The sequence below is a fragment of the Gopherus flavomarginatus genome, chromosome 1, assembly GCF_025201925.1.
Source record: "Gopherus flavomarginatus isolate rGopFla2 chromosome 1, rGopFla2.mat.asm, whole genome shotgun sequence".
In the NCBI taxonomy this organism is placed as follows: Eukaryota; Metazoa; Chordata; order Testudines; family Testudinidae; genus Gopherus; species Gopherus flavomarginatus.
The window spans coordinates 204,493,215-204,515,685 of NC_066617.1; the positions used below are offsets into that span (position 1 = coordinate 204,493,215).

Genomic DNA, 22,471 nt, shown 5'->3' on the forward strand with positions numbered 1-22,471 from the left:
ACTCTTTTGATAGGTTGACGGTATTATAAGTGACAAAGTTAAAATAAAACTTGTCCTGCGCGTCCTAATCTCTTATGAAGCAGTCTTTTCCATGATTGAGTTGTGTATACACTTCAACAGTTTACAACTTTCGAAAAGAAAAATATGGCTTTCTTTTTTTAAGATTCAGACATTTATACAGCTGGAAGAAGACTTAGCTGAGGAGGATGAACCATCAAAGTAAGAATTGTTTATCTCACATAAAACAGAAACACATTAACAAAATATGTCCAAGGAATTGTGGTTGCTTTCTGGCTGGAAGTTCTGAAAATCACAATAGCATTTGCAGCTTGCAAGCAAGGTTGCATATCAAAGTCTGGCATTGCCATACAGTAAATGTTGTCATTAGGCAGTTGATGTGGCATTTGTGTTTTAGAAATGGGCTACTTACAGGAAAAAATGGGTGATGACTATAGTTTTTGACTATTTTACCATGTAGGTTTTTTTTTAATAAATGTCTGAAGATAAAATGTATAGTACAAATGAACCCTTACAGGTGACTGTAATCCTTTAGCAGATGGGAAATATTTAGTGGGATTTTTTTTAATAGTGCTTTCCTACCTGGTTAATCATGCAGGAGCAACAGCAAAGTAAGCCGACAGAAAACTTCAGCTTCAGCTGATGGCAGTGGCCCCTTACTTTCAGACATACAACAGAACGAGCTGTCCTTGTATTTATCAGCTTGTAAGTTCCTGGACACAGCGCTTTCTTTTCCACCTGACAAGATACAGTTATTTCAAATGTGAGTCCTCTAGTTACTTTTTTTTAATTAATAGCTATATGGCATATAGTACTGTAGGTAACATACTATTTGTGCACCGTTTAAAAATATGTAAATGTACTCTGACTCTTATTTTCTCCTCCATAGTTAATAAAACTGGTGTCTCATCAATCTTTTCCTCATCCACGAGTTTTTACATAGGTATGGTGTGACCAGATTCCCAGGGAAGCCAGCTGCGGTGACTCAGTTAGGGTGAAGTGCAAAGAATGGGGCAGGCAATCCCCAGAGCTGGTGGATATTCCAATACTTAGATTTACCAAGCCAGCACAAAACAGCTTCTTTATTACCTCACTGGTTGCCCAGAAGCCAACACCACAGTTCCCTTAGAGTAACCCAGCTGCAGGCCTCCATCCAAGTACCCAAGTCAAATATAATGAAGATTAATGAAAATCTTATTCATCATATAAAAAAGTTCTTCCAATCCCAAAGGATTGGATACATTACCTCCCAGGTTAATGAATATTCCAGATCTGACCCAAACATATGCTTACAGCCAGTTGTTGTTAACTAAACTAAAATTTATTTAAAAAGAAGAGAGAAAGTATATAGTTAAAAGATCAATATTCATACAGACATGAGTTCAGTTCCTTAGGTTCAGGTTCATAGCGGCGATGGTGAGCTTTGTACTTGCAATGAGTTCTTAGAATTTTGTTCATAGGTTATAGTCCAATGTCCAATATCCTATTCTGAGTGTTTCATTTTAGGACTGGGATCTCAATCCTTACGGCTTAGGCTTCCCCTGCATGAAACCTCAAGCAGAACTGAGAGACAAGATCAGGACCCAAGGGTCTTTTATACAGTGTTCTAGCATCCACTTGACCATACAGTCCTGGGTAAACAATGGGCAATCAGGACAACTTTGAAATAGGTATATTTCCTAAGCATTGCCGGTAATTATCTACATAGATTAACATAAGACAATTTATTATTAAGCAGTCTATCACAAACTTCAGAGAGACATATAGACAATGACATTATTTCACCCAAGATTCATCTAAATGTTAATATTCCCTTTTGATATCTGAATCAATAGCTATAGCGAGAGACAGGAACTGTCTGTTTACATGGCTAGCATCTATAAGTAAGTTAGTATCACTTCTAACAACATAGGTTTGCATTTCAGAGTGAGTTCTAGCCTATCTAGCATTGAATGGCCTTAATTACCATTTCTAACATGTCTCTGCAGGTTGGCTCTGGGTTGGTTGGTTAGCCTGCAAGCTGCTTAACCCTTTCTGGCCATATGTTACACTTTGTACAAGATTCATTGCAATTATATAACAGTGGTTTGTATAATTCTATTTTAATCAGACAACGTCACATATGGGCATAACCTGCTTCACATCTGACAAATATTTAGATATCAGACTTTGAGAAGATTTTGCTGTTTCCAACACTGAGAGAATTGTTGGGAGAGAGGAAGGGTCTGTTTCATTATCACTTATATCTATATGGGACATCGTCCATCCTTTCAATATTTAAACAAGACTGACCACAAAATACAGCTCTTGTAACAGAGCATGGGGAAGGATGGTCAGTACAGCTATTAAAACAGTAGTAGAATAAGAAAGCTTAGTGTTGTAATTGTCAGCATTTTTTATTTATTTCTAGGAAAGGGACTCTCATGAATGATTTCTGACCTGTACAATACATTTGTTTCAGGTACAGATGGGCCTTTGTTCCAGAAGTGGACACAGAGACTTGTACCATGACCTCTCATCTAATGGAAAATCACCAGGAATGTAAACCACATATCATTAGAATCATGGACTCGTTAAAGCTGAAATATGGGGTAAAGAGAACACTTATTAGATACATATTTTCTATTAACATTAAATCTGATAACTTTAAAGAACCATTTTTATTCATTTAGAAAAGTCAGCGGGGCAGTAGTTTTCAGTCTCCATATTAAAAGGCGCTTTGGCTTTAAAATTGATCTATCTTGACAATATTCCTATTATATTACATTTGCATGGAAGAGTCCAGATAGCCATTTATTTCAGGTGATTCACTATAGACCCATCTACCAATTATCCAGGTAATATCTTCGGACAAGGGTCAGCCTGGAAAAAATCACCCAATTATCTCAAACTCCCTCCACTCAGTGACCCCAAAATGAGAAACTAATTGCAGAAGATTGGACACGTTTTCATAGTGTTACATGTTCAGATTTATTAAGATTTGATGTCAAATAACCAGCTCAGTTGAAGTTTATTTAAGACAATCAATCAATAATTAATACAACACTATACAGAAATGAAAACATACATATCAGTCTGTGATTGGAGAAGTTTGGCATCTCATTTCACTTCTTACTCAGTCCCAAATTCATCCCTTGCATATTGGTTTAGATCAAAGAAAAATTTTGAAGGATTTTCTTTCTTAGGGCTAGCCCTGCTGAAATATCCTTTCTCATGTTTTATTTTGAATATTCTGAACTTGCCTAATAAGTAAATTACATCTATAACTAATTGATTACTACTGAGACCATTTGTGACCATAATTAGCTCTTAATAATTTAGACATTTAATCAATACACTACTCAGTGGTTTGTTGTTACACTGATTGTAGAATACATCTGTTATAACAAATGTTCCTTGTCCAGTTTATCTATTACTAATATCTTAAGTACAGTGCACATTTATAAGCATCCTTTGTTAATTATTAGAAGTCCTTCCTGGGCATCTGTACTAAGTTAGCAAGATCAGGATAAAAAGCAGAGTGGATAATTAAATACAGTGCTACTATCGATTAGACATTCATTAGTCTAAAACAAAGCACTCTTTAGCATTAGAGTTTAGACAGCTCTTTGGCAAACACAGAAATGTTTCTGGGATGTTTGGCCAAAGAATCATGAGTTTAATATTCAAAGGAATAATAAAAGATTAACATTTACTAGCAATATTATGATCTTACATGCTTTGATCAAAAATGAAGTAGTTAAGAATATTGGTATTTTAAATTTTTAGGCTTCAGCATCAAAAATTCCATCAAGATGAATGGAGGAGTTCATGATTCTCAGGGCTATTGTTTCTGATTGTGGGATTCTGGAGACATACACTGCCATCACTTTGCATTCAGTTCTCATTTGCAAGCTAATCTAGCTTTGCAAGCATAAGGGCTAATATTTTCATAGAAGCTGAAATTCTGGAGTATGGAATGAATTCCAGGGGAAAGTACCAACTTGCTAAACTACTGGACATAATAGATATTGCAGCTATTTAGGTCTTCTGGTTGCATATTGGAGGACAGGATCTCCATGTATATCTTGCACTGTGAATTGATAACAAGAAAAAATGGAATTCTTTTAATACAGGAAATCTTTAAAATATATAATATATTAAAAAAAGCCATCTTAAATGAGATTAGAATGTAGCCTCGAATACACAGGTGTCATACATGTATTTTAAACTAATGTATCACGTTAGATACTTCAACATAGTCTTGCAAAATAGGGAGGGTTATAAAGGAAGACAAAGCAGATTGTGGCTAGGAAGTCTGATTGTAAAATTGCATGTGTGCTCTCAAAGAACTCTGTTGCTCACAAGAGAAAAGTTAATGTGTGGCTCTCATCAGAAAAGTGACTTTTTAGAAGTGCATCTTCTAACTTCAGATCTGCTGCCTGTGTTTAGGCAGAGGAATATGTGCTTGCCTTAGCGTCCCAACATTTTTACTAATTCTGCTACTACGGCAGAGCCAGTGTAGCTCAGTGAATGAATTAGATTTTCTTTCCACATGTGCATCGAAGGAGCTGGTATTCAAGTTTTGAAGTGCTAAATCAGATTCTGCCCTAATTTATACCTGTGGAACCCCCTTGAAGACAGCAGAGTTGTGAGGAATAAATGGTAGAATTGGACTACAGAATCTTATTGCATACACAGAACCTTATTGTGGCTGGGGATCTCACACACACTGTTAATTATGCTAACCTCCATTACCCACTTGTCACATTCTCCCATACTACTCCATGCCTGCCTTCCAGTATGTATGCAACACCTTCCCAAAGGAAAGGTGAAAAGCAGGGGTCAGCAACCTGTGGCATGCGTGCCAAACATGGCACGCGAGCCGATTTTGAGCGGCACGCAGCCACCTGCCACAGTTCCGGCTCCCAGCCCAACCCAGTGCCCCTGCCCACCTATCTCCCCTGCAGGGGCAGGAGGCAGAAGCTTGGTTCTGCGACAACCAAGCTTCCCCCTGCCCCGCTTCTTCCCCCAGGGTGGTGCTTTCCTGCGCTAATCAGTTGATGGCCCTAGCAAGGGGGAGGGGGAAGAGCATCAGCGTGCAGGCAGCTCCATAGAGGCAGAGAGAGGTAGGGACGGAGCCTTGGGGAAGGGGGTGGAACAGGGCACATCCCTTCCAGCCCCCTGCCATGAGCTGCTCAGGGCAGGGGGCTGGGAGCACCCACACGAGCTGAGCACTGTAGCCCTTTGCCCTGACCCCCCCCCACACTCAGCCTTGTGCCCTGTATCCCCCCACACCCTCCAGCTCTCTGCCCTGACCCCCCCACACTCAGCATTCTGCCCTGCAGCTCCCGAACCCCCTAGCCCTCTGCCCTGCAGCTCCCAAACCCCCCCACACCCAGCCTTCTGCCCTGCACCTCCTACAGCCACCAGCCCTGACCCCACACACACTCAGCTTTATGTCCTGCAGCCCCCATGCCCCCTAGTCCTCTGCCCTGACCCTTGCACCCCCTCACATACCCATCCCTCTACCCTGCACCCCCCCACACAGTCAGCCTTCTGCCCTGACCCTTGACCCCCCACACACACACACCCAGCCCTCTGCCCTACACCCCAGCCCTCTGCCCTGACCCCTGAACCCACCCAGGTCTGGGGTCCTGGCCACAGGCCCTGCTCAGCCCGCTGCCGGCCTAGCTGAACAGAACCCCAGGCTGGCAGCGAGCTGAGCAGGCTGGCAGTGTAAGATCAGCACTTTTTAATTTAATTTTAAATGATGCTTCTTAAACATTTTGGAAACCTTGTTTATTTTACATACAATAGTTTAGTTATGTAATATAGACTTATAGAAGGAGATCTTCTAAAAAAGTTCAAATGTATTACCGGCACGCGAAACCTTAAATTAGAGTGAATAAATGAAGACTCGGCACAGCACTTCTGAAAGGTTGCCAACCCCTGGTTTAAAGCTACTACCCAGTCCTTTAGGTCCTTTTTTTTTTTTTTAAGACCTATTGCTAATATGTCTGCAGAACAGCACTCACTGACAGTGCCTAAGCAGGTGACCAACAGGGATTACTTGTTGCAGGGGGAGAGAATATAGAACTACATAATACCATTGTTAGAAATGCACTTTTTAAAGTAAAACTTCATTTGAAGGTAACAGCTGTACAAATCATCTTGTGTTGCCAGAAATGCCTGGTATAGCAGGCTGCAGATCTCACATTGACATCAAATAGTATCTAGTGCAGATTTCAACCAAGTAATGTCATAGAAGAATAGACTAGCTTTCTGCATAATACTCAGTGAATCTTCTGGTTTGTATGCTTGTTTGCAGGAAACAAACACTAATGAGAGAACTTCAGAGAAATGTGAATATCCTCTTCTGAACCTTCGTTCTATATCCAGCATCACACAGTTAATGCCCTTCTTCAGGACCCTGAGCTGTGCGTTCAAAGCACAAGGTAACAGGTCCCAGAATGCACAGAGTTCAGCATCTCTGTCAGTGGAATGTTCTCTTGGCAACAGCACAAAGATCTTGAAACAACTAGAAGAAAGTGTTGAATGTGACTTTTTGGAAAATCTGGAAAGTTAAGGCAATTGCAGGACAATTCATTTACGTTGGTATAAATAGTGAAACAAAGCTACAATCTCATTGTCAGATTTGTTACTGGGTTTTTTGTTTGTTTGTTTTTTCTGCCATATACTCAGAGTTTTGAAACGTCAGTTCATCTCTTTTTTTTTGTACTGGTATAAAGTACACCTCCCAGAATCTTGTTTCTTGCTTTGTGTTGAGCTGTGAGGATTTTTGCTCAGCTTCTGTGGAAGAGAAAGGTAACATTTAGTACCAGTGATAAATTATAGTCTTCACAATGGAAACACAAACGGGATTCAAGAAAACTTTTTGTAATTATAGTAGAAATATCTTGACTAATTAAGGAAGGCAACAAATTTACTATTTAATTAGTGAACTAATATTTTAATCTGACTTGGAGAACCTTTCTTCTAAAAGTAAAAAAACTAATATAACTTTTCAAAAATTACATGTCCGTGTAGTCATCTTGCATATATAGATACTTTCCAGAGGCTGTTTAAATTCCACTTATAGTGCTCTCTTTAACAATTGCCCAAACATATTTAGCTACTGAACTTTGACAAAAGTAAACTAAATTACCAACAGGTGTATTTTATCAGCTTTAAGATGATGTAAGTAATGTGCAGATGTACTGCATTTGTAATCTCAAATCTGTATTATAGTAATATATTCTGCAAGATCAGTGATTATTTAATTTAGAAGACAGACCTATTCAGTAACATTTATTGTTATTTATAAATCGCTGAATTAAATTCCCAAAATTCAAAACTGGTCACTTCTTCTAAAATAAAAACTTTGTTCAGAAATTGTTCTTTCAGAGACTAAAATCACCTTATAGCTTTTGAATGGCAATTTAAGTAAGGTAGTCCTGTAAAAATGTAAACTATTGTATATAAGAAACATACAGATCTTGAAATGCATGTGTGTTCTGTCCTTCATAGAGACTTCACTTTCATAGGTGATCAAAAGCAAAACCTTTTACAGTTTTTAAAGACTCTTTATACAGGTAAATGTCTTTGCTGCTTTAGGTGGCACAAAAGATAGGAGGAGACAGTTCATGGGGCTGTGACTGAAAGGTTCAGGAGCAGCCTCTGAATTCTGGTGGCAAAGCAGTTCTGATAGATTTAGAGGAAAGGGATTGACTGGATTATTCTCTCTCCACACAGTAAGGCTAAATGTCTGAACTGCATAAGATGCCATGTGTTTGATCATGGCCTCATGGTGAGCATCCTGGCAGTTATCTGCAGAAGGAGGATTACAAGAGGGTTTTTTTGTTTTGCTTTTTAATTGAGAAAGCAAACATTCCTGAATTTTCAAACTGCCTGTTAATCCAATGAAGTATAAAATCATTAAGATCAACAGATAAGATAAATTATGTAGGTTGAATTATTTTGGGGCATTTTTCATGTTTGTCAGGGAGAAGAGCTTTACTTGTTTTGTTTTAGTACCTTCTTCTCTAAAGACATGTTTTTGTGCAATATTGTTGAGCAGTTGGCCACTGCTACTAGTGTTTAATTGGAAACCTCAGTGCCAAGCTAGACATGCCAAGACTTTTGATTTCAAACCTACTATTGCGCTTTTCTATTTAAAAAAAGTCTCAGTAAATAGTAAAGGTACTAGACAGTGCAGACAGATTTATTTTTTTTCCTTCAAGATTTATACAGAAACACAGGAGATTGCTCTGCAATTCTTGTTGGCCTCCAGATAAACTTAGGTTTTTCATCTGTTTTTGATACAAAATAAATGGTGAAACATACACAACATCATTTACTGTTGTGCTATACCATTGACTAAGGAATAGTTATTTACTCATAGTCCTATGTTGAACTTTTAATAATTTGTAAACTTTGGTACAATTAAGTGTAGTATTGTTTACTCATTATGAATGTATTATCAGAGGTTCTGAATGTAACTTATTGACAAATTAGATCTGTGAAAGCTGTTGGCCTAATCACGGGTAAAAAGATGATGTATCTCTTAATCATAAATCGCTATCAAACTGGAGCAGAACATTAAAGTTAAGTATATGTTACTTCTAAGATGTTTTCATTCAGCATAATCAGCCAATAAGACTAGACTCAGGGTATTTTGATGGTTTTATTTGTAAACTAAATTTTTTGTGACGAGAGGCACCCTTTGTTTTCAGTGAGTGATTCTCCTCCTGCCTAACCCAGATGAAGTGCTTATGTCAAGAGGGCTATTTGGGATGGTTCACCACCAGATCTTTCATTCCAGCTCCTCAGTTCAGTTCTAGATCTAAACAGCTGCCTGAACAGCTTTCTTTGCACTTACGGGACCAGCATTATTTATGTGCTAGACCAGGCTCCCTGTGTTTTTCCTCTCTGTTGCTCTCATTTCTACATCCCATGAGAGAGGGAGTATCACCTTTGACTTCCCAAGCTTCAGGTGTCACAAGTATCAGATGTGTCACTTTCAAACAGGTTTCCCCACATAGCAGCCAAATAGCATTAACCACTACACCACAGGTTCTCTCTTGTACTTGATTTTTGCAGACCACTTTGTAAAGACAAGGTCACCTTGCGTATCACTTAGCTCTAAATCCCCGCAACTGACCTATGGCATTCTGCTTGTTGTCATGTTCCTTAAGGTCCTCTAGAGAAGTGTCTGGGGGCCACTGACCCATAGTTGTAGAACGATTAATAGCACTACAGAGTCAGCTGACTTAAGAAAAACATGTTTCTATTAAGTGTCTAAGGCCTGGTTGTGACATTTACCCAGGGTACAACCTGGACTGATGAACTACTATGTCCCCTTCAACCCAGGGTACCTTTTACACTGCTTTGCTGTGAAAGCCACCACTCCTGGTCTGCCCACACAGCCTCCAACATGTAAATCACTCCCAGCTATACAGTACGAGTGCTATAGTCAGCCACCCATGAATTATGCTGCGGACAACACCAGTAAACTTCCAATCTCAGACTTTCCCTCAAATGTGCGCCTTGTACTGCCCAGCACTCTCCTGGATGATACAAGCTCATATAAAGTCCATTTCATTAATAGAAAATATGTGCAAATCTTGTTATAACAAATGGAGTTTCCCCAAACACTTCAATTCAAACACGCTGGTTTAGATAAAACAAAACAAGTTTAACTACAGAAAGGTATTTTAAGAGATTACAAGTAATGAGGCATAAAAGTCAAAATTGGTTACGAAGAAATAAATGCAAACTAATACCTAACTTAGCAAGCTAAGTAAATACCAGCAAAGGTTTTTCTCACCACATGCTTTAGCAGTCATATGAATGAAATCCTTTCAGCCAGGATCTTCCCCCCAGTTCAATGTTAATATCCTTGTCCTTCAGGTGCTGTTGATTCTGTGAGTAGACAGGAAGGGAGAGATATTTGGGGCCTCTGTTTCCCTCTTTCTTTGAAAATCATCTCCAGCTAGGGTTCTGGAGGTAGCAAGTCTGTGGAGATGGAAACCTCCAGCTGTTTTGTTGCCAAGATGTAAATTTTTTTACTCGCACCCTTTTTCCTTCCAAAGAATGGCTGCTAAACCAGGTGATAGTCCATTTGACTTCACTGACACCTGGCTGAAGCAGAGACAGTTTGCCTTTTGTCTCTGAGGAAGCTGTTGGTGCCTGCTTTTCTAAACATGGAATATGTCTCAGTACTGTTATACAGAGGAATCTTATAACTTTACATACAATGCTGCCACACATTTTACCAGGATAATAATGATCAGCACATTGAGTTTTCAAATGATGCCTTCCAAGACACTGTACAAAAGCGCAGTTTTTAAAAAGGGGTGAACATAGGGATACAGACTGTCTCACTGGTCTACTAATGTGCTATTTTGGTTATGGGTGGTGGGGTTTTTTTTACTAAAATAGTTATAGCAGTACAATCACACTAGTGTGGATGCAGATATTAGTATAAACACTTTTATACCAGCATAACTTATTCCTCTTTCTGTATGGGAATAGTTGTATCAGTTTAAAGGACTCTAAGGGCTTGCCTACGTGGTGTGGCAATATGCACTAGGTGTGTGACTTGAGTGCACTAATCTGTTGCATGCTAACTGGACTGTGTAGACTCTGCTGGTGCACACTAAGTTCCCTAATGCACTGTTGTACTATGTTAACGTGAACTTAAAGAACTTTTAGTGCACGCCAACAGGGTCTATACAAGTCAGTACACAAAATGTTGGTATACTTTAGAAATCACATCCCCTAGTGTGTATTGCCATGCTGTGGTGTTCTGATGCTGTGTAGATTATACTGATTAATGCAGCCATACTAAGGAGATTATACCATGTTAGCCATATTGGTATAGATAATGCAGTATATAACTTATGTAGACAAGCGCTAAGAGAGCCTGATGTTAGGAATAGTAAAAAGAATACTTTTGCTTAGTGTGTGTCCGGTCATGAGGATTTCTTTGCAAAAGAATGAGGTAAAGCTGAAACACTAGTTCACTTGTTTTTATAGAAACTGCAACTTCAAAAATCACGTAGGCTTAAAGCTCAATTTTCCAGAAGAAAAAGGGGACAGTATTTACGACAGATTACTGCCAAAGAACAGCAGAAGTTGAAACATGGTACATGAAATAAAGGTCTTAAGTGTATTCAATGTTATCTTTTTAATGTAATTCTTTTCACAATAATAAATGTTATTTTGAAATACCTCTTCAAATGGAACTTTGTCTTACAACTCATTTCTGACAGACTGTCCACACAGATCATTTTCTTTGACTCTCAAAAGTCTCTTCAGAATTTCATTTCAACTTAGCAAGCTCTGATACACAGCTCTATATCCTATTTTTTTTTTTATAAACAGGGAGGAAGACAGTCTATCTTAAGCAGCTGCTGTATGATGTAAGCACCAAACGCTCTATGCCCCACATTGTCTATTGTAGCTTTGGATTTTAAAACTAAGTACAAATGATTCTGCTATTGCTCAGAACTGAAAGTCACTGTACTAAAACTTGTATCCTTTCTTTCTCTGCCTTCCTAGCACACCTCTGCAGTTCTATGAAACAGTTAATTTCAGTCATCCACTCTAGAAGTTGCTAGGCTTCAGTTGTGCTGCATAATATTTGAAAAATTCTGCTGAGCGCTAGGTGCTATACACATTAAGAAATACTACTGCATACCCAGTTGGAAATGATGAATTGGACGGTGACTGTAGTAAGATGTTTGAGAGAATTGATTGACACTAATGAAGAATGTTATTTAAGTGGATAATATCAGCATATTAGTGTTGACAACAGGGCACTACTCCCCCTGAAATGGATCTTACTGGCTCCCGGTGGAGCAGATTACTGTCATACCAGTGAAAAAGGTCCATAGTAATTATCTTCAATACACAGCAGTTTGAGAAGGAATTACACAAGTGGTAAAGGGTTATATTAAGCACATAACTCCTATGTTAAACATTAAGAGCTATACATTCCTCTTACGAGTCTCTTTCACAAACAGGCCCTGTGCTAGCCTCACGCAGTTCCTGCTTGGCAAACAGAGAAGGTGGTTACCAGTTTTATAGACAACTTCTTCCCTCCTGGTCTGTTCTTCTCAGCCCTCTGGTCTGGCTCAGATTCCCTCGAGGCAAGGCCTTAGTTGCCTTAAAACCCCTCTGGTTCACAGTCTTACTTAAGCCCATGGAGCAGAGTTTTGGCTACTTTGTCTAGCAACGTTGCTTCTTCAAGCATCAATTAAGGAATCCCAACCACAGTAATTTACTTTGCTTCATTCTTATACTCTTTTTCCCCTCAAAGAAGTCACATGTCTTAAAAGCGTGCCCAGTGGGTGTGTGGTTACAGATTTTTACCTGATTAATATTTTAGAAGGGGCTGAGTGGTGGTACCAAACAAAGATCACCCCATGTTTACTCACTCATCATGCACTCTGGCACTTTGCATGGTGTCCTTGCTGTAGGTCACTATAATCAGGTAGACCTGTGCTCCATGCTGGAACTTTATACCTGTGGTATTTACTTTTGCATGGGCCCATATTTGCTGACCTGTGGGTTCACTATCTAGTACACATGAAGACTTTTACCAGTTCTTTATCAGATTTGGTTCTGCTAAAAGGGAATCTGCTCCCAGGATCCTCTGCAGCCATGTTTAAGTCACGTCAAGTTATCCTTACATCATTCATTCAGTACAGCCACACCAATCTGGCACCATCTCAGTCCCCCATTTGATATTACATTTACCAAAAATAATTGTAATATCACATCAATCATACCCACAATTTGTACGTTACTAGATCTCGTGTCTCCTTTCCTGGTGTCTATAAAACTTAAAGCATTCTTTTGCAATTAGTAGCATACTCCAGCAACTCAATCTTGTAAATTTTCCCTAAAGCTTGTTTTTTCTTGTATTGCTTACACATTTGATATCCACAACAGAAACATACAAGAATACTACATCCAGAAATCCAAAATAACAATGCCCATTCAACTCCATTCCATGTTACTTGACATACAACATTGTACCAAGCACACATTTGATCTTTTTTTCTACAGCTTTTTCAACAATTTTACACTTTTGAGCAAGCATAACTTTTACAGATATTATCAGTCTAGTTGACCATTCTAGTTGGTCTAGTGTGCCTTGATTAATTTGTATGTCCATATTCCACTCTGTTTCCTACAAATGTTAATCTAGGGTGAGTCAATGGTTTTAGTCATCTGAGGATGCCATTGATATTGTTCATACTGGAAATAAGTTATATCTCCACAAGTACACCACGTCCGTTGCTCCATGAACCAGGTTTAGTTGTTAGTTTCGTTATCCTTTTTGTTTTGATGCCAACATATATCTTGGTTTATCATTAATCCTCACCACCTATTTTTCCACTGTAAAGTCATGGTGAGATTACCGCCTTTCCATTCCAAGTTCAGTTTCCTTCTTTAACCAAGATACCCCATTCCCACTGGGCTCCTAGTATTTGTTTCCATCCTGACCCATTTCCTTCTGGTACTATTTCATAGCACCCTGTTTCATTTTTCCAGGTGCTGGCATATTACCAGATACACCTCCTGTGTCTTTCCATTGGCTATGCTGGAAAGGACAAGAGTGCACTGGCATATGGTACATGTATCCACTTGCACCATCAAGGTATCTTGGAATGATTGATTTAATCTAAGAGTAGTAACTCCAATACCCAGTTAAGAGTCTGGGATCAAGTTCCATTGTTCTCCCAAGATTCCTTTTTAGCTCTGTTCCATTGTTCTCCCAAGATTCCCTGGGCTTCTATACAAACTTCTCCCTGGGATAATCCTGAGCCAATATCCCTTTGTCATAAACGGAGAGTTAAGAGTTAATGGAACAGAAGTACTTCATATCTCTTTTGCCTGTAAAGGGTTAACAAGATCAGTGAGCCATGCTGTCACCTGACCAGAAGACCAATCAGGGGACAGGATACTTTCAAATCTTGAGGGAGGGAAGTTTTTGTGTGCGCTGTTAGATTTTGGTGGTTGTTCACTCTAGGGGCTCAGAGGGACCAGACATGCAACCAGGTTTCTCTCCAATCTCTCCGATACAGGCTCTTATAAGTTCAGAATAGTGAGTACTAGGTAGATAAGGCGAGTTAGGCTTATGGTTGTTTCCTTTATTTGCAAATGTGTATTTGGCTGGGAGGAGTTCAAATTGATATTTTACTGAAAAGATTTTAATTTGTACTTGTATATTAGGCTGGGAGGGTATTCCCAGTGTCTATAGCTGAAAGACCCTGTAACATATTCCATCTTAAATTTACAAAGAATTTTTTACTGTTTTTCTCTCTAATTAAAAGTTTTTCTTGTTTAAGAACCTGATTGTTTTTTAGTCTGGTGTGAGACCCCAGGGGACGGGGTCTGGATTCACCAGGGACTTGGTGAGGAGAAAGGAGGGAAGGGGGAGAGAGAGGTTAATTTCTCTCTGTGTTAGGATTACTGTCTCTCTCAGGAAGAGTCTGGGAAGGGGAGAGAGAGAAGGAGGAGGGGAAGGTGAATTTTCCTCTCTGTTTTAAGATTCAAGGAGTTTGAATCACAGTGATCTTCCAGGATAACCCAGGGAGGGGAAGCCTGGGAGAGGCAACGGTGAGGGAAAGGGTTTACTTTCCTTGTGTTAAGATCCAGAGGGTCTGGGTCTTGTGGGGACCAGAGTGTACCAGGCACTGGAATTCCTGGTTGGTGGCAGCACTACAAGTACTAAGCTGGTAATTGAGCTTAGAGAAATTCGTGCTGGTACCCCATCTTTTGGACGCTAAGGTTCAGAGTGAGGAATTATACCATGACACCCTTGTTTAACAATATCCAGAATACTTTTCCCCAATAATTCACTCAATTCCATCACAGAATATCCCATCTCTTGAGCCATTATTTCCTCTTGTTCCCCAGTGTGTGCTGACTGCATCGTTTGCTTTAAAGTCTCTCTCATTCTTTCCCTTATGGTAGACTTTGTGTTTCCCATACAGTATCTCTTAACCATTCCTCTTCTTTCCACACCCAGATTCAGTATGTTTTATATTGTGCAATCCATTTAGAGCATTGGCCTGCTAAACCCAGGGTTGTGAGTTCAATCCTTGAGGGGGCCATTTAGGGATCTAGGGCAAAAATCAGTACTTGGTCCTGCTAGTGAAGGTAGGGGGCTGGACTCAATGATCTTTCAAGGTCCCTTCCAGTTCTAGGAGATATAAAAATAGATTTTTTTATTTTATATATATATGGAAGTATTGGAAGTTCCTTTACTCTGTTCACAACAAGCCTGCGGTTCTGTGAAATCAGGGCCCACTTAGCCAAATGATGATCACTTACTCTCATATAAGAAGTCTTTCCATGCAGAATCAGTTTCACTGGAGTGTGGGCTGTGGTTTCAATAATAGGAGCTTGGCTATTATATGGGCTTTACAGAAATGGGAATACATAACAGAACAAGCATTCCTGTTCACATGGAGAAAATGTGGGGTGTTAATTTGCTCCTTCCATAAGCAATAGGGCATTGCTTTCCACATGTTCCCTGCAGCAGTACTGCACCTATAGCTCCCAAGCTGTGTGATACCATTAAGTAAAAAGCTTTAGTTGGATCTGGATATGCTAATGGTGGTGCAGTCATAACTGGTTTTTTTAACTTCCTGAATGCCTCATCATGTTCTGGGCCCTAGTCCCATTATCAGTTCCTCTTTTATTAGGGACCACAAGGGTCCACAAATTTCAGCAACATTTGGCATAAAAATCCTGAACAAATCCCACAGCTCCTTACAATATCCCAACTGAATACACATCCACTGGAGAGTGCATCAGATTTCCACACTGTTTTCTGATAGTACCTAAGTATTGAACTTCTTGCTGTATCAGCTGTGCCTTGTCCCACAATAATTTAAAGCCTATTTTCTCCACTGTTCCCAGGACCAGTTTAGTTTGATGTTTACACTCCTCCTGGGAAACCACTGTTATCAGTATGTCATTGTGACAAAGCTCTGTCCTTGTCTCAGTGGGTCCCAAGCTTCCTGGCTAATTTCACTAGCCTCAGAGGCTCACTGTGACCCTCCACTTAACCCTTCTCTCTCGAGAGGCAAGGGTCACAGCCTACTGAGCCATTTTCATCATAAGCCAGCAAGGGAGGTGAGGAAAAGCTACCCTCCCTTGCACAGTCTCTGTTGTCTCCCAGTCTGAGTGATTGATCAGGGGGACAAAGGAGAAAGCCCGGGCCTGCTCTCTACTCTGGGCTCCAGCCTAGGGACCCTAACCCTTCTCTCTCGAGAGGCAAGGGTCACAGCCTACTGAGCCATTTTCATCATAAGCCAGCAAGGGAGGTGAGGAAAAGCTACCCTCCCTTGCACAGTCTCTGTTGTCTCCTAGTCTGAGTGATTGATCAGGGGGACAAAGGGGAAAGCCCAGGCCTGCTCTCTACTCTGGGCTCCAGCCTAGGGACCCTAATAATAGCAGCTATGGTAGCTGACTTTTTAGAAACAGGACATGTACAATTCCCTGGGCTATTTCCCCACAGCAGCCTCCACTTCCTCCAGATCCACTTCACCCTTACCTCAGGCCAGCCTTCCTTGTACCTGATATGGTGTGTACCACTCAGCCTTTCCAACAGCACAACTTTCTCCTACAGCTCCTGACATGCACACCTCCCTGACTAACTGGGAGGCTTTTAATTAGTTTCACCCAGCCCCTGATTGGCTTCAGGTGTCCCAATCAACCTAGTATCCTCCTGCCTTCTGGGAAGATCTTAATTAGCCCCAGATGTCTTGATTAACCTGGAGCAACTGCCACTTGGTTACCATGGTGTCATGATATAATTCCCCACTCTGAACCTTAGCGTCCAAAAGATGGGGTACCAGCATGAATTCCTCTAAGCTCAATTACCAGCTTAGTACTTGTAGCGCTGCCACCAACCAGGAATTCCAGTGCCTGGTACACTCTGGTCCCCCCAAAACCTCGCCCGGGGGACCCCCAAGACCCAGACCCTCTGGATCTTAACACAGAGAAAGTAAACTCTTTCCCTCACCGTTGCCTCTCCCAGGCTTCCCCTCCCTGGAAGATCACTGTGATTCAAACTCCTTGAATCTTAAAACAGAGGGGAAAATCCACCTTCCCCCCTCCTTCTCTCTCCCCCTCCCAGACTCTCCCTGAGAGAGAAAGTAATCCTAACATAGACACAAAATTAACCTTTCTCCCCACCAATTCCCTGGTGAATCCAGACCCTGTCCCCTGGGATCTCACCAGAATAAAAAAACAATCAGGTTCTTAAACAAGAAAAGCTTTTAATTAAAGAAAGAAAAAACAGTAAAAATTATCTTTGTAAATTTAAGATAGAATATGTTACAGGGTCTTTCAGCTATAGACACTGGGAATACCCTCCCAGCCTAAGTACAAATTAAAATCCTTTCAGCAAAATACAAATTTGAACTTCTTCTAGCCAAATACACATTTGCAAATAAAGAAAACAAACATAAGCCTAACTTGCCTTATCACCTAGTACTTACTATTTTGAATTTATAAGAACCTGTATCAGGGAGATTGGAGAGAAACCTGGTTGCACGTGATAGGGAATATAACCTCCCCCTCGTCCCGTTAAAATAAGCTTTGCCATTGCTTTATAGGTAAAGTAGCTTTGCAATTATTTTTACAGGCCCTATATGCAGGCCTCAGGCTTAACTAAACCAATGCTACTTAAGAACAATTTGTTTATCAGCATACAACTATGTATGAAGAAACAGGGTGTGAAGCACTGACAAAAGAGGAACTGGGCGGGGGGACAAAAGGTCACTTAAGTGCCAGCTGCTTTAAGCAAAATATAGTATAATTATTGCTTGCTTACAGTAACTGCAAGGTGGAGTTACAGAATGACCAGCTCACCCACTGCCAAAACGTATGATAAGTGTTGCAATGGCTTGCTCAATTATAGAATGACCAGCTCACCCACTGCAAAAATGCATGATAGGTGTTGAAATAGCTTGCTGGTTTACAATATCAATTTACCAGAAAAGGGCAAATAACTTGTGTAATCAATATGATGTTTTGCAGTTTTAACCTTTATAAGCTTGGTGAAAATTGTAAAGGGCAGAGCAGCCTACCCTTGTATGGGGTTACACTGTCTCTCCCTGTATGCATACTTGTAGTCTTGTTTTTATCAATAAAGGTGCCTCTGGCTGTCTGATCCAAAAATCAGCTGGGTGCTGGTCTTTTCCCCAACACACATCTGGTCACTCTCAGAACCCAGAGAGAACAACCACCAAAAACTAACAGTGCACACAAAAACTTCCCTTCCTCAAGATTTGAAAGTATCCTGACCCCTGATTGGTACTCTGGTCAGGTGACAGCCAGGCTCACTGATCTTGTTAACCCTTTACAGGCAAAAGAGAGATGAAGTACTTCTGTTCTATTAACTCTTACTTATCTGTTTATGACACATGGTAACAGGAATTTGTTTAGCCTAGGGCTAACATACCTTTTCTCACTACTTTCCTATAGCCATCTGGCCTTCCCCTGTCACAGTCATCCACATAAGAAGTAACTCACAGCTTATCCAAATCAGGGAGTTGATCCCACATCCTTGTCATATGTGCATGTGCTATAACTGAAGCATCATGGTAACCCATGGCGACATGCTGAAATGTTAACTGTTTGTCCTGGAATGTAAAAGGCAATCGAGACTGATTCTCAGGGGTTAATGGAATGGCAAAGAAACAATTACCAATATCCAATACAGAGAACCATGCAGCAGCAGCAGCTATTCCAGCCAGTATAGCTAGTGCCATCGGTACTGTAGCCACAGTGATTTTTCTATAATCAATCATGAGGACCCACTGTCCGTCTGATTTCCGCACATGCCAGATCGGAGAATTGTATGGACTTTGGTACTCCACCCCACTTCTTGTTCTTTTAAATCCTGTAGCAATTTTCTATATGCAGAACAGCTTCTGCAAGATAGGAATATTGAGGAACTGGGTTTACAAATTTTCCTACTATTTTCACTGCTGTTTGTATGCCCCCACATTCGGATTTCTTCTTGGCCCGCACCGTAAGCAACTCCCATGTCCATTCACTATCTGGTAGAACTATGGCTTTGCAAGCTCCTTTCCTCAAGCCTCCTGAAATCACCTGCTCACTCACAATCCCTGTCTCCCTTTTCCACAGCCAACCTCCTGCCAAATCAATTATCCATTTCTCCTGTTGTACCACATCTTTACCTAAGATGGCATTTTCAGTCATGCTGTTACAGACCACTGTATCTGTCCAAAACTTACTGTGTCCTATTACCCATGGCAGATTTTTTTCAATAAAATCCCTTTCACTCCTCTGCCCTGAAATCCAAATAAAGGAATAGTCTGTCCTTTCTGCACATCCTCCTGCACCGATTTAATCAGAGTTGCCTCCACTACTCTATCAATTAATGCTAGCAACCATTCTATGACTCCTTCTGCCCCCACCTGCCCCGCTTCCATATAAAGTCTACCAGTTATGTGGGGCTGTAATTTAGCCACTAACATCCAATCTTGGGGGCAGGGGTTGCTAAGGACCAGGCAACTCTACTGAGATGTAGAGCTACCATGACAGGAAGCTGCCATGTCCATCTAAGCAATTCCTGGGACAACAAGCCGTAAGGGCCTACCAGATCTCCTGTATCTGTTCCCACAATCTCAACAGCCTTAACCCCAGGTTGTGGCGCAGGCTGTGACTTGTTCCCTGCCAAATCACTCACAGCATTTAACACAACCTCTAAAGGTTGTCCATCTAAACGAACCATATCCGCTCCTTTCTCCTGGTGTAAAGCCAATATTTGTGCTCGCACTATTCCTCCACCTGACCCTATGCATCCTTTGTTGGGTCGTCCCACTCCACATCCCATACTGGCGTGATTAGGGCCTCTGTAGCCTGTTCAGTTGCTGTAAGAAACCTTGCTGACTGTCCTCTTGCGGGAACCACTTATTCTGTTTACCACCTTTTCTGCTGCTCGGGACAGTTTAATCAATCTAGCCTGATCCAACTCTCTCGAGATCCTATAAACACCTTAATAGGTTCTCTTAACCCATCATATAACAAATCTGTTACCTGCCCTTCCTCCATATCAGCTAGAGAACCTGCCAACAACAGTTTAGCACAATAAGTCATAACTGACTCTCCTTCCTTCTGATGCAAAACTGTCTTTCTTCACTCAGCAAGGGCTCCAGCCTCTCTCTCTTCTTTTTTTCTTTTTTGCGCTTCAACGCCGCTCTGGCGGTTTTTTTCTCTTTTCTTTTTCTTTTCTTTTTTTTTTCTTTTTTGCATTTAAGTGGCCAGAGCGCTGCGGGTTTTTTTGTTTCTTTTTTTGGCCTGGGGCGGCCAGAGCCACCTTACAATCGCGTTATAGCCAAATTCGCGTTATTGTGGGGCACATTATAGCGGGGTTTCCCTGTACCTGCTTTTCACTTTCGGTTAACAGGGGAGTTGTTTCTTCCAATTCATAGCCTAGGGATTTAGGTATTTGAATCACCACTGCTAGTTGTCTTTCCATTTCTTCCCCTGATTCAACAGGTTCATCTTCCTCATCCAGGAGTTCAAACACCAAACTCTTCTTGATCCTTCACCCTTGTATCATCAGTATTGTATTTAGCTCTATATCTGTTTTTAATCACTTGTGGACACCTTACGGGTATATCAATGTCATGGTATGTAGGCTGATTTGCTGCTTCACTCCCATACTTTTTGCCAGACCATAATGACACGCACACCCTTTTGCCATTCTTTTCCCCTCTCATACATTCATATGGAGGTGGCTTTACATATTCCTTCTCCTTCTCTTGTGCTTTTCCCCTCTGCCACTCCCTCACAACATTTTCCCAATCCTCATCTTTCCAGGGATTATGATCAAAAGCCATGCTACAAAGTTTTCTTAGCCACCAAAGCAGACTCCAGTTTATTAATCACTTCAATCTATTTCTTATGCTTCTCTTTTAAAAACTGACACAGCCCTTATATCATTTTGCCTCCAATTTATACTTGTATTTTTCCCGCATTTGTGCATCCATATCACATTCCAATTCCTGACAAGTTTGAGTTAAAGCAGCCATCTGCAGGACATTAATTATGTTTTGAGTCAGAGCAGTTTGCAAATCTTTTTGTCCCCTCATTTTGTAATCTCAGCTTCTCTAGCTCCTGTTGCAAATTTTCCTGTTCCTATTTCCAAATCTCATGCTCCTCTGCAAATTTATTCACAGCCTGATTGTAGAGAGGTTAGCCTGGGCTTGTCTCTCTCCAGGGTGGTGGGGAACGACACTGCCTCACTACACTGTTTATGTATTTGGGGAATTAGTTTGGCTGCGGGAGTCCTTCCCGGGTGGCCCTGGTGAGGGCAAAAATAAGTACAGTTAGGCTGGGGCCAAGGGGCAACAATGAGTCAGGAACTCAGGCCCTCAGGCAGGGGCTGAGCAACAACAGTAGGCCCAAGCCTCCAAAAGGCCTGGGAGAGGGGGAGACTGTCACCCACGTGTTGGGGGGGTAGGGGAGGGACACAGGCCCTTCCACCCCACTGCGTCCCTGCCTAGGGCCCTAGCAGCGGCAGAAGACCGGCTGCTGTGTCAGTAGAGATCCTGACTGCAACACAGTGACATGGGCTCTGGCTAGGGTGACCAGCCGTCCCGATTTTATCGGGACTGTCCCAATGTTTGCTTGTTTGTCCCGCGTCCTGACCAATGTTAGGTTGGGACACTGGACAAACAAGCAAAGCTCCGGAGCCTGGAAGGGCTTGTGCCCTCCCCCGCCCCCACTCTGCCCTCTCCTTCCCCCATTGGATCCCTCCCCAAATCCTCACCTCTTGTCAAGCACACCGTGCCCAGAAGACGCAGGGGAGCACGGCTGGGGTGAGTGTGAGTCCGGCCTGGCCCCTGAGCAGGCAGGACTCTGAGGCGGTACCTGGAGGGAGAGTAGGGGGTGGCCTGCAGGGCCAGGCAGCAGCTGTTCTCCCCACCTGGGCAGCAGGACTCAGGAGCAGCCGCAGCTGCAGCTCCCACTGCCACAGGGAGGAGGAAGTGGCCAAGCAGGTGGCGCTCGGCGGCTGTGGCTTTGGCACCCAGGTCTGAACCCCCCGGGCCTGCTGCAGGGACCCAGAAGAGCGCACGCTGTGCCCAGCCCCTGGCCAGTCACGTCTGGTCTGGCTGCCCAGCTGGTGCAATCCTGCAGCGGAGGCATCGGCAGCCCAGCCCTGTTCATTCCCCTGCGGGACCCGAGCGGGATGGGGAGGCTGGGGCCTGCTGCCCCCACTCTGGGGCTGCCTGTGGGATTGCACCAGCTGGGCAGCCAGCCCAGAGGTGATTGGCTAAGGGCTGGGCACGCGCAGCGTGTGCGCTGGGTCCCCGCAGCAGGCCCGGGCTTGAGGGGTTCGTGGGCGCCAGAGCCGCAGCCGCCGAGCTTGGCCAGCGGCCGCTTCCTCCCCCCATGGCAATGGAAGCTG

General features: G+C 41.9%; 1 protein-coding gene across 3 annotated transcripts in view; it reads left to right on the top strand.

Annotated features, from left to right (window-relative positions):
- Positions 1 to 11,246, top strand: part of DOP1B (DOP1 leucine zipper like protein B) — a 93,952-nt gene extending 82,706 nt beyond the window's left edge. For all 3 annotated transcript variants that reach the window (XM_050928994.1, XM_050929004.1, XM_050929012.1), the window contains 4 exons: positions 164 to 219; positions 617 to 781; positions 2,480 to 2,609; positions 6,329 to 11,246. In XM_050928994.1, the coding sequence (XP_050784951.1) occupies positions 164 to 219; positions 617 to 781; positions 2,480 to 2,609; positions 6,329 to 6,586 (609 nt within the window). In that variant the 3' untranslated portion in view covers positions 6,587 to 11,246. The remainder of the gene's footprint in view (positions 1 to 163; positions 220 to 616; positions 782 to 2,479; positions 2,610 to 6,328) is intronic.
- Positions 11,247 to 22,471: the final 11,225 nt, after the last annotated feature.